General features: G+C 39.4%; 1 protein-coding gene across 2 annotated transcripts in view; it reads left to right on the forward strand.

Annotated features, from left to right (window-relative positions):
- The window catches only part of LOC126471491 (protein Aster-B-like), a 251147-nt gene that overhangs the window by 213187 nt on the left and 24834 nt on the right, over positions 1–13126 (forward strand). For both annotated transcript variants that reach the window (XM_050099703.1, XM_050099704.1), the window contains one exon: positions 1347–1539. In XM_050099703.1, the coding sequence (XP_049955660.1) occupies positions 1347–1539 (193 nt within the window). The remainder of the gene's footprint in view (positions 1–1346; positions 1540–13126) is intronic.

Genomic DNA, 13126 nt, shown 5'->3' on the forward strand with positions numbered 1-13126 from the left:
AGGCAAACACTAATAAACTAGAACAGCAAAAACCAGGCAAAAAGATGACAGAACAGGAAGTAAGCAATTTGATGACAGCCACATGTAGGCGGTAGTACTTATTGCCAGAGTGTAAGTGAACGAAGACTTGTTACAAATGATGGAGCAAGAAACAGAGTCTACCTCATCAGTGTCAACAAGAAAGACCATTGCTTTACTAAGCATGAACTATGGTGATGGAGCTGCAACTGTACTGTGTCTGTGTAGCGTTACATGATGTGGCTTCCAGTGCAGGTATATTGAGAGGCTGCCACTAACCATCCTATATTGCAGTGGCAGAGGGCGCTCGTAGTCTAGAGCCTCTGGAGGCGTGTTTCAGCAGGTGTGCTCCGTTGGGTCCACTGGATCCCACACGGCCACTGTAAGTGTTGGACAGAAATTTGCAATTCCATTGCCAACTGTGATATGACCGTAGTCTGGTATCGATACATGATACCGCATTAGGCCTTTACCCAGGTGCTCGCAAATAATAGAGGTGGTCAGGTGAACCATGTGAGTGGTGACTCGTGGCAGGCAATTTCTATGAGATATCAGCAACACTTCCCTCATAATTTTTTTTTTTTTTTTCCTATATTGCTCAGAGAATGAAGACATTGTTTTATACTCTTTCTACCACATACACAGCTCTTGGAAGGTGCTTCATACAATGGGGAAATATCCATTCATAATATTTCTTGAATAAATTCATGCTCTCGTGTGTGTATGTGTGTGTGTGTGTGTGTGTGTGTGTGTGTGTGTGGGCGCGCGCGCGCGCGCGCGCGCAAGTGAGTGAGAGATAGAGAGAGAGAGAGAGAGAGAGAGAGATCAGTTTTTTAATGGGTATTTTTATTACAAATTCTTACGCATTGTATCCCAGGAGTGTGGCTCCTTGCTCACGTGCTGCATCTTCCTAATGTTTTTAGAGTCTGAGTGTTTAATTTTTCCTCCAAAGTTCCCTTATATGTGCATGTAGAGGTGTGCACACAAGTGCATGAGCACCAATGCTGCCACTTAAATGGGAACTCTCTCACATCTAGTTCAAGATGTTTACAGTATGATTGTGGAAGGATCCACATGATAAACAGGTGTCTCTCTTCCTTGCCTGGTGTTTAGTCATAGTTAACAAACATTTTTGTAGTGATTTTGTTATCATTGTGACATTCAGTCAGTCAGTCACTCCCATTATTTCTTCAGATTGCTTAAATTTTGTATGTCACCAAGTATAGAGAGTATTTTGATTTTTCTAACAAAGTATATTGCTTGCAAATTTGTGACAGTGCTGTACATATTGTTGAAAGTAGGATCATTTTGAACTTTGTTTATTTCAGATGATGAGGAAATGCAGTAAGCCAGGTGAACTATATTCAATTGACATTGAATCTTCAAATGCTGGGATACCCTATGCAGATTCCTTCGGTGTCAACATGCACTACTGTTTAACACGTACTGGTGAAAATGAATCTTGTTTTACCGTGTTTGCACAGTTGAAGTACAAGAGAAATGTGTGGGGCTTTGTGAAAGGTAAAATATTGTCATACTAATTTTCTGGTTTTGTACGAGGGGTTACCCAAAAAGAACTGGAACTATTTTTTAAAAGCTATATATTTTCAAATTGTTTACAAAACAACCTTATCCCCTTCAAAATACCCTCCATTAAAACTAATTTGTTTGCTCCACTGGTGCCTCCACTGTTCAAAAACTTTTTTGTAGTCATCTTTAGAAATGGCTGAGAGCTCCTCCATCGATTTTTTCGTGACTTCTTCAGTGTTGTCAAATTGATGTTCTTTCATACCTTTTTTTATGCGTGGAAATAAGAAAATGTCACATGGAGCCAGGTCAGGCAAGGAAGGTGTGGGGCAGTGGAACCATGCCATTTTTAACCAATATATCTAACAGAGATGGCTGTGTGTGTGGGTGTGTTGTCGTGATGGAAGACCCAGTCTCCTGCCTGCTACAAATTGAATCTTTTTTGACAAGCACTGTTGTGCAGTCTTCTTAAAATTTCCAAATAAAAGGTTTGATTTATTGTCTGATCTGGGGGGGAAAACTCTGACTGAACTATGTGTTGCCATCGAAAAAGCAAACTGGCATTGTTTTGAAGTTTGATTTGACTTGATGGTATTTTTTTAGATGGGTGACAATGACATTTTCCACTTGTTGGACAGTTTCTGGGTCGTAACCATAGCACCATGACTCATCGCCATGACCTGTGACTGAAAATCTGGATGAGTTTCAGTCTGTTGATTCAAAGTACATAATCCACTAATCTCTGACAATTGATCAATTGTCTTTTGACGATCTGTGAGCACAGGCTCTCGAATTTTTTCAATATTTTTGTCAATTCAGGCAGTTTATGGATGTTCAGAATGAAGTTTGTCATAAATTGACATGTTGCCGTTTTTTTTAAATTAAGCAAACCACTTGTACATTGGAGTTTTTCCCATAGTGTCATATTGGTAAGCTGTTTTCAACATTAAAACGATTTCAGCAGCATTTTTACTGAGTAAAAAACAAAATTTCTTAGCTGCACATTTTTCACTTAAACTTGCCATAATAAAAAACGAAACAAGAACAAAACAGTGCTAGCGGAAAAATTACTACAGATGAACAGAATAAATCAGGTCGACAACACGGGCAGCACTGCACTGGCAGTGAGTTGCGCTACACGTGCCTAGCGGCAGAAATGTGTACTACACAAGCTCCGCTCTTGGCAATGTTGTTCCGGTTTTTTTGGGTACCCACTTGTATGAGCATGTTCAGTATTCGTCTACATTTCTTCTAAATTGCTTTGACCTGTGAAAGAAATTCCATTATTTTTTATGTAACTGTGTATTGTCTTTGCTCTTACATGAATTTGCTGCTTTTATGTGGACTTAAGATAATTTGTTTCTTGAAATTTTCTGAGTGGATAGAATATTCCTCCATCTTTTGGATGTACATCCAGGATAGTTTTCATTCTTCTTCTGGTAATTTGGGTGACAACCTTTTGGGTATCCTCAAGGTGAGTTTCTGGCAGAATTTAAACCATTTGACACAATACTGGGGAGTAAACACACATTTTTGCTTGAAATTCCGTTTTGAAGCTGGCTTATGGTTGTCAGCTGAAGTACTGGAAGAAGAAATAATACTATCTCAAACATATGCCTGAAACATGTTGGAATATTAAGATAATTTTGTAGTTAATTTCTTTTTCTATGCCATTGCATGTTATAACTTCATTTTTGTTAATTTATCCTAAGTCATGCACACTTTTTACTGTACTTTAGCTTTTATTGTATCACATGGAATGTAATTGAATCACCTTAAGATAGTCAGTTAGAAAAATACAAGTGATCTACTACATTCTGGCTATAGTAAACTACTCACAGATGAGTTATTGTGTTTTCAGATGAACAATGGATAGTAATTGCCTGGATTGGAATGTGAGAATGAGAGCATAATGGTTCACAGAATTCTTTGAACTGATAGTGTTGAATGAGAAAGACACATGAGTCTTGAAGTTTTCCCAGTATAAAGAGTATTTTCTGAAGTTTCAGAATTGCAGCTTGATGACATCGATGTCATGCCACAATATTTCGGCCAACAACCATTGAGCCATCTTCAGGCAGTGCACATCACTAACTTTACACTAAAAATTGGCATGGAGATGCAAGAGCATAGACAGCTGCTGCATGAGTGCCACCGTTGAGCTTAGCATTCTCTTTGGATATTGGTACATTTAGGGCACATAGGCTCATGCGTGAAGGTGATACTACATGTACGTCCTCTGTCAGGCTGTAGGCTCACAGAGTTAATTCAGATATCAAAGTAATAAAATTGTCACTAGATGTGTCATCAGGCATAAAATGTTTTATTTCTGAAGACACTAAAGAAATGAATGGGTCCCACGACTCATGCCATAGGTGGAGCAATATACAAAGAGGGTGCTAAACTTGACAGAGGGCACTTGTGTGGCAGCTGCCTGTGCACAGCTGTCTCTGCACCAGTTTTTGATATAAAGTTAATGACATGCACTAGCAATCTCCAGTCTAAAACACTCACTTGAGGGTGGCTGAAATATTGGGGGCAAGCTGTCAGCGTCATCCAGGTGCAGTCCCAAAACTTCGTGGGAGTGAGTAAGGTGGAGAATGTAAACAATTTGGAGCAGTGCACAAGGAAGCATGTCTAAACCTACCCTGAAATTTTTCTTGCAGATAAAATACATGTAAGGAAATGCACTGTCAAAATTTTAACTGCTAAGGCAAGTATTTTTTAAAAATGTTGAAAGTTACTCATTCTTTTCTGCATGAAGAACTGCTTATGACAGCGGTTTGTACAGCCCTTCCTGCTTAGTGCTTGAATCGGCGAATAAGCCAACATAGCCATGACAAGAGGAAATAGCACCGCATACCACAAAGTGAATTTTAAGCAATTAAACCATACCAGAAATTTCTCATATCACTAATTTATTGAATAATTTGGAGTTCATAGCAACAGCTAGACTGTTGCAGATGTAATTGTTATACAAGTGACCAACAGAGGAAAGAAAATCGAGGCAGTGTATAATGTTACATTACGGATGACTCCCATCAGTCAGGACTTGAATTTTGTAATATTTTCTGTAGCACAGTTCTTATGATAATTTTTGAATAATGTGTATTGTGGTAACAATGAAGCAGTTCCTTGTTTGTGTGTATTGGACGAGGAAAAGTAACATTTTCCTTGCACCAGGCACACCTGATAAAAGAAAAATTTATGCATTCAGGTACTTCACAGTAATCACTTCAAATTCATAAAATGTGGTAATGCAAACTGATACTGCAGAAATGACAGATTAACAAACTGTTCTGCTGATAAACCAGAAATGGCAAAGAGCTATCAGAAATTATGTTGACCAGCAATTATCTGAAAAATGCTTTAAACTGTTGAAATTTTTTGTTTAGAGTCTGAATCACAGTATTAATTCTCGGTGGAAATGAATTATACTAACAGTCTTTTTATTGTCCTTCTAAAGATGGAGGTGTCATTATGTCCAGGTGAAGAGTCCAACAAAAGCAATGAATTAGTCTTTCCTATTTTTCCAGATTTTGCTATGTCAGTTACAAGACTTTTGTTGTATTTTTTATTTTATTTTATTTTATTTTAAATTTTCTCCTAATTTTCCTTGATGTTCCTGAAGGCAGAGATATGTTGCAGAAACACTAATCCATGAAACCGGACTGTCTGGCTTTATACACAGCTTTAAGGTGATAACAAGAGCTATTAATAACATCTTCTTTACACATTTTCTTCTTGTAAACTTCGTAATTTTGCAACTTCCTTTCCGGTATAATTTCCTGAATCTATTTAATCAGGTCAGAGAAGTCTGGAAATCAGTAATTTTCATCTCACTTGCATTTCAGACCAACCAGTCTCATAGATCTCCTGCGGTAACAGTGCACTGATTCTGATGAGCAGTTCTAAATCTTTCAAATAATTTTTCTTTCACACTTCATGAGTTTCATTTTGGTGCATATTTCATACTTTATGTAAATCAATCATCCATTTACATAATTCATGTTCAGAGTTCATAAAATGAAACCGGCTTTGCAACTGCTTAAGTTTAAGTGTTTTCCCCCCTCATTCTTCAACCAAAAAATTTACAGCATTTTCTTTGTCACTGAAAGCTATTACTGTACATGTTTTCATTGGGCTTGGAAGGTACTCTGTTTTTGTTCTGTACTTTAATTAGCACAACAATTGTTTAAACCACCATTCACAGAATTGTCATCATTATTTCCAATTTCATCAAATGTTTTCAAAACTTTTAATGAAACATCTACATGATTGACATGAATGTCCAAGAAATTAACTAATAAATAACACATTTGTAGGTCTTTAGGAGAAATATGTGATTTCAATTGCATACTACGTTCTTCATATTTTATCTTTGCAAAGCTGAAAACATTAATTGGATTCCACACAAATGTGAAACTCTGGAATCTGCACAAAGACAGATGCTATTATTAATCATATGCCAAGAACTAACAAAGAAAATTAATTCAGTTTTATCTCCATTGTTAACACTTAGTGATACCACAAAGGCTACTGCTAAACTTTATGGATCTTAAATTAGTTGAAAATTTGAGTGAAAAGTAACTGTGAACAGTTGTGTCAAAGAAACAATGAGTGGAAGCTGAAATTTGCTTTACAAATTAAGATTGCTGTTTGCCATGTTATCTGTTTACTAATGTGCTGCCCACCGTGTTGTGCGTGCGCTATATGCTGTAGGTATGGCAGCGGTGCACAATTCTCCAGCCACCTGATGAGCTAGGAATTTGGCAAATTTCAACCTTATATCTACTCGCAGTATGCCTCGGTAGCTAAAATTTTGACTTTGTGTTTCTTTTGGTGTATTCTCTCTGTAAATTTCAGGATAGGTTTTGACATGTCGGATTGGACAGATCCCTTGTTAGGACAGATGTGGTTTTCCATGTTGACCCTATGCCTCCTATGTGATGAGAAACCTGTTAAAATAATGCTATCGGTTGAAAGTGACAACAGGTTATAGAGAGGTCTCTTGTTTAGGTCCATCAACAGAAATGTCAAAGAAGTTACATAACTTTTAGAGTGTTAAGGAGGTATCCACTATGATCCCAGGGTGCTGGTGTTGGGAGCTTTCCAGCAGCACTACAGCTCGAATAAAATAACATTGTTATTGACAGATACCAGTGTTGGAGAGTCGTGTTGCAAGCTAATACAAACATGCATGCACTCATGCAATCAGTATAAATCGCTCCGTGGTTGGTGCTCCCCCCTCTCACCTGGCAATTCTCCGTTTCTACCTAACAACAGTAGTGAGCTAGTGGAGCTCAAAAAAGGGGTGTGGTTGGCTGACACGTGGCTCCTACTACTCTATTTGCTGTAAGTTATTTTAATCAAAGTGTAGTCTGTCGTTACCTGAAATTCTCAGTATGTTTCAGCAACCACTGAGGAGCATGACATTGCAACATAGTTTGAGTCAGAGTGTCAAGATCTTGGCTTAACTGACCAGATGGTGAGGATGATAAAAACTTGTATAAAAAAAAACACTAAAATGTGCTATTTACCAATGGGCCAGATGGCTGTTGAGGTAGAAAACTTCTGGGGCATGTGCCACAACCCATCTGTTTGAGGCTTACACTTGCAAGCAGAGTTCTCTAAGGGGACATTAATTTCCATAGTTGGGAAGAGAACAGTTCTTGCCACTCAAAGTCATGAAACCCTAGATGAAAAGAGTGGAGTGACATAGTACTCAACCAACAAAGAGAAGTTGAGTGGGAAGTGCACCAGAGGAAACAAATCATTAGATTTGTGATACAGAGAGTTGGACAGAATTCATTGATAGCTGTCAAACCGAGGAAGGAGCCTCTGAAATAATCTCTCTCCTTTACTCACAGAGGTCTGAAAGCAATTGCTCATTACAAGTTTCTGAAGCTGTTAGGGTCCAAAAGAGAAGATATTACCTTATAGTAACTGAAATGTCCGAAACACACAATTTCAGTTAAGGGGCCACAATATAATGGAACTTGACCCTAAAGAATTAAAAACAATTGTGGCATTTATTTCAGCTCGGTTCTCATATATTAACTGAGGATTTACATTTAGGTAAACACACCACAAAGTTAGATGCTATGTACAAAAACCTATGACGTGTTTTATCGCTAGAAGTTTGAATATAAGACTCTTAGTTGTAGCAGTGAAGCTGTGTGTGGCAGATGGGGATCAAATGTGCATGAAGAAAATTAAAAATGTATGTTTCCATTAAATTATGTAATCATTTATGTGATTATTCCGTATTGAACAGGGATTGCCATGTTCAAGGACAGAAAAAGTCAGGATCTGAGGGCAACAAAGAGAATCCGTGTGTAATGATAACCTAAAAGTCTTTGAGGTGATGCAGCCTCTAGCATTCACCACATCTTTTCCAATATGTCATAAAAAAATATGTTGTTAAAACTAATGACTCAACACAATCCGAAACATCTGACTGGGGCGTGAGTACATGTACCTGCAGCTGCTTCCTCTCGAACTCTCCAAGTGCCGAGAGGCCAAGGATCCTTGCAAATAACATTCAGCCATTAGAATCTAAAGAGTAGGTGTTCTTGTGTGTATAATCTCCACCACCTCCAAGTAAATTAGAAAAGTCCAACCAAAAGTGAACTAATGACAAGGAAATCAGATTAAAACCATTGAATTGCTGTGCAATATTACTGTCCAGTAGTGAAGGCAATGTTGTTGACATCAGTGTCCCAACAGAGGAACCAAAATCCAGAGACTACTGTTTACCCTGTCATTTAAGATGTGAAAGAAGAAAACCCTCAAATATCAATTGCTGTGGTAATTCAACTGAACATGGAATATCTTCAGAACTCAGATGGGACAGCAAAAACTTCGTGCACAAAAAAGACCACTGTGCCTCTGTCTTGAGGAGAGACACTTGAAAACTACTGTGCCATTGTGCTAGAAAGCTACAGTCTCCACAGGAAAGATGACCTTAGTGGTCAGTGGACTAAGTGTGATACTATTAATTAATAACACATATCACATCTCACCTTTACTGCACCACCATAAGCCAGTAGCTGTTGTCATATAGATGAAAATCACCATATGAGTAACATATTTCCTACCTCTTGAGCCATTTGATAATAAGGGTCCCATAGTTCTCATCAGGTAACTCTCCTGGCCATTCCTGGTTGTAGGTGACTATGCAAAGCATGATGTATCAGCTGTGTGAGGAATCAAATTAAGTCCTCCTTGATCCTGTCAACCACATACCATTGCAGGGACTTTATCACAGCTTCGTGGAAGGAAGTCAGCATGATACCACTCCTAAACACAGGGAAATTGCGTAAGAAATTGCTTTAATCTTGCTCTGTTAAACTTTGCAGGAAAGGCCGCTGAGTGGATGGTAAATTGCTGCTAAGTGTGGGTTTAGCAGGTACCATTCTACCTTTGACAACCTAGCACTTTTGGAGTTAACTCCACAGGAAACAGAGATGGGAGGGTTGGGCACAAATGCCAAATTTTTCAGTTTGCATGAATACAAATGTGTGTGTGTGTGTGTGTGTGTGTGTGTGTGTGTGTGTGTGTGTGTGTCACAGTTTTTGGACATGAGTACTGCATAGTAATAGCACATTCTCAGTTTCAGCCAGTCAGATTCATGGATGTCATATTTGATCACACCCTCACGTGGCTACCACACTTGCTTAAAGTGTCTTGGAGAAAAAGTGTGGAGATCAGACAAGTCATGTGTAAAACAGTTTTATGGAACAGTCATCACTACGCTCTAAAGCAGATGAGATCTGCGCATTCAAAAACTTTCCGTATCTGCTCCCGCACACAGGGTACTCTGCAGAGCACAAAGAGAAAGTATCCAGCAGAGAATCATATTCAGAGTATACAGGACACCATTTCCTCTTGAGAAGTAGGGCGTAGAAGTATCATTCTGTTGGTACTGGGGCATGTTGAAATTCATAGTACTGAGATCACAAGTGCAGCTGCTGAGCAGGCTTATGATGAATGTTTAGTGCCATCGTGCAGAGCCCCCCTGCAGCCAATTGTGTTACTGGTGAAGTGGTTAAATTGAACCTCTCCCGCCAGCTGTGGTGTACTCCCAGTCAGTCACTCTGAAAAACAGATAGTTGTAGCTTGTGTTGGTATATGACACTGCTACAAAAGCAGAGATCTGCACTGCAAATTTAAATGCAGCAAAAGAATAACAGACAAACAAAACCTAAATGAGCCAAAATTAGAAAAAGGAGAGCCATGTATGACATATTCAGTGAATTTAAAAGTAAAATTTTATCTGTTGATGGGACAGAAAATCCTAGGAAGTTTTGTTCTTCTGTTAAATCAGTAAACAGATCAAAACCTTCTGTCAACATACTCTGTGACCATAATGGCAATGAAACAAAGGAGGACTTAGGAAAGGTCACAATACTAGACCTATTTATCCAAAAACTATGAGGGCTATCCACAAAGTACATTACATTTTGGAATTAAAAATAAATAAAGCATTGGAAATTTTTTTTTTAATATACAGATGAAAGCCACACTTAAATACTACTTTTCTACATAGTTGCCATTTAAATTAAGGCACTTATCGTAGCGATGGACGAGCTTGGAAATTCCTTAGTCGTAAAATTTGGCCGCCTGTGCCTTCAACCACGTGGTTACCTCTTCTTGAAGCTGTGCGTTGTCATCAAAACGCTGCATAGTCAACCACTTCTTCATTGCTGGGAATAAGTGGAAGTCGCTCGATACCAGGTCGGGACTGTACGGCGGATGAGGAAACAACTCCCACTAAAAGATTCGAGAACTTCACGAGTGGCATTTGCCGTGTGGGTCCGGGTGTTGTCGTGAATCAGGAAGATTTTTGAGCCCAACTTTCCCCTGCGCTTGTTTTGTATTGCTCTTCTGAGGTTGTGCAGAGTTTGGCAATACCTTTGAGAGTTTATTGTAGTGCCTCTTTCGAGGAAATCCACAAAAATCACACCTTTTCTGTTCCAAAAGACAGTCGCCATCACCTTCTTTGCCGACATTGCCTGCATGCATTTCTTGGGTTTTTGGGGGGAATTTGTGTGCGCCCACTGCATTGACTGCAATTTTGTCTCGCAGTTCACATGCTTAATCCATGTTTCGTCACCAGTAATGATGCGATCGAGTAATGAGTCGCCATCTTTCTCGTAAGCGTCCAAAAACGTTAACGCTGCAGCCATTCACTAATTTTTGTGAATCTCTGTCAAGATTTTTGGTATCCATCTTGCACAAAACTTGTGGTAACCAAGCTTTTCGGTAATGATTTCGTGCAACAAACTTCGTGGAATTTGTGGAAAACTCATAGAGAGTTCCGTTGTTGTGAAATTACGGTTTTCACGGACCGCGGCATCGACTTTTTCGACATGTTCGGCAGTCACTATGCTGGGTCTTCCACTTCGCTCTTCGTCGTGAACGTTAGTTCGGCCATTTTTAAATTTTATGACCCATTGACGCACTCTACCTTCAGTGATTATGTTGTCCCCATACACTTCACAAAGCTGCCGATAGATTTCTATCGGTGTACAGTTTTTTGCAGTCAGAAACCTTATTACAGCACGCACTTCACACTTCGCGGCATTTTCGATTAACACTGACATTTCAAACTGTCACAGTTACTCAGCGGAGTACAGCACGAACCTCTCACTAGCATAGCAGGATGCAGACTGAGCGGCGGAATGCCATGACGCCAAGATGGCCGTGCTAGCCCCGCGCCTAACGAACACAAACGAAAACGTAATGTACTTTGTGGATAGCCCTCGTATTTAGCAGCGGAAGATCACACTGTAGATTCTTGTTTAAATCATCGTACAAATGACAATGTGACAGCTACAGAAATAAGTGACCATGGGATAGAAAAGCAACTGAAACCACTCAATAGAAGAATGGCCACTGGACCTAACAGGGTACCAGTTTGATTCTGCATAGAGTTTGCGAAAGAACTTGCCCCTCCTCTAGCAGCAGTGTACCACACGTCTCTGGAGGAGTGAAGCGTTTCTGGTCTATAGGTCTATGTCTCTTGACATCTGACTGTTTTAGAATTCGGACCATGTTTTATGCTCATCTATTACAACATTTCTGAAGACCGAAAACCTGCTCTGTGGCAATCAACATGGGTTTCAAAAACAACAATCGTATGAAACCCAACACACCCTGTTCATCCACAAGACCCAGAAAGCAGTAGACGCAAGGGTACAGGTATATGCTGTATTCATTGACTTCCAGAAGGAATTTAATATGGTTCCTTACTGCTTACAAGATACAAGTCTGCAGAACATCAGATCAGCTGTGTGTGACTGGGTTCAGGAGATTCTAGTGAACAGAACACAGCATGTCATTTTCAACAGAGAGAAATCTGTAGACATAAAAGTGACTTCAGGTGTACCCCAGGGGGCTGTTATAAGACCCATTACTTTCACAATATGTATAAACGACCTAGTAGATAATATTGGAAGTTCAATGAGGCTTTTTGCAGATGATGCAGTTTTATCCAAAGAAGTTGCAGTCCTAGAAAATTGTAGCGAAATGCAGGAAGACTTACAGAGGACTGATGCTAGGAACAGGGAGTAGCAATTGACCCTAAACGTAAACAAATGTAACATATTGTGTTTACATAGACAGAATGAACCGTTGTTGTATGACTATGCGACTGCAGAACAATCACTGGAAGCAATTACTTCCATAAAAATCTAGGAGTATGCATGCAGAGCAGTTTGAAGTGGAACAACCACATAAAATTTAAGGTGAGTAAGAAAGATGCCAGACTGAGATTTATTAGAAGAATCTTCAGGAAATTTAGTCCATCAAAAAAGGAGGTAGCTTACAAAACACCTGTTCAACCAATACATGAATATTTCTCGTCAGTCCGGGAGATGTACCAAGTACATCTACATCTACATACATACTCCGCAATCCACCATATGATGCTTGACGGAGGGTACCTAATACCACAACTAATATCTTCTCTCCCTATTCCACTCCCAAATAGAATGAGGGAAAAATGACTGCCTATATGCCTCTGTGCGAGCCCTAATCTCTCTTATCTTCTCTTTGCGGTCTTTCCACAAAATACAAGTTGGCGGCAGTAAAATTGTAGTGCAGTCAGCCTCAAATGCTGGTTCTCTAAATTTCCTCAGTAGCAATTCACGAAAAGAATGCCTCCTTTCCTCTAGAGCCTCCCACCCGAGTTCATGAAGCATTTCCGTAACACTCGCATGATGATCAAACCTACCAGTAACAAATCTAGCAGCTTGCCTCTGAATAGCTTCTATGCCCTCCCTCAATCCGGCCTGATAGGGATCCCAAATGCTCAAGCAGTATTCAAGAATAGGTCGTATTAGTGTTGTATAAGCGGTCTCCTTTACAGATGAACCACATCTTCCCAAAACTCTACCAATGAACTGAAGACGACTATCCGCCTTCCCCACAACTGCCATTACTTGCTTGTCCCACTTCATATCGCTCTGCAATGTTACGCCCAAATATTTAATCGACGTGACTGTGTCAAGTGCTACACTACTAATGGAGTATTCAAACATTACGGGATTATTTTTCCTATTCATCTGCATTAATT

This window comes from Schistocerca serialis, chromosome 3 (assembly GCF_023864345.2).
Source record: "Schistocerca serialis cubense isolate TAMUIC-IGC-003099 chromosome 3, iqSchSeri2.2, whole genome shotgun sequence".
Taxonomy (NCBI): domain Eukaryota; kingdom Metazoa; phylum Arthropoda; class Insecta; order Orthoptera; family Acrididae; genus Schistocerca; species Schistocerca serialis.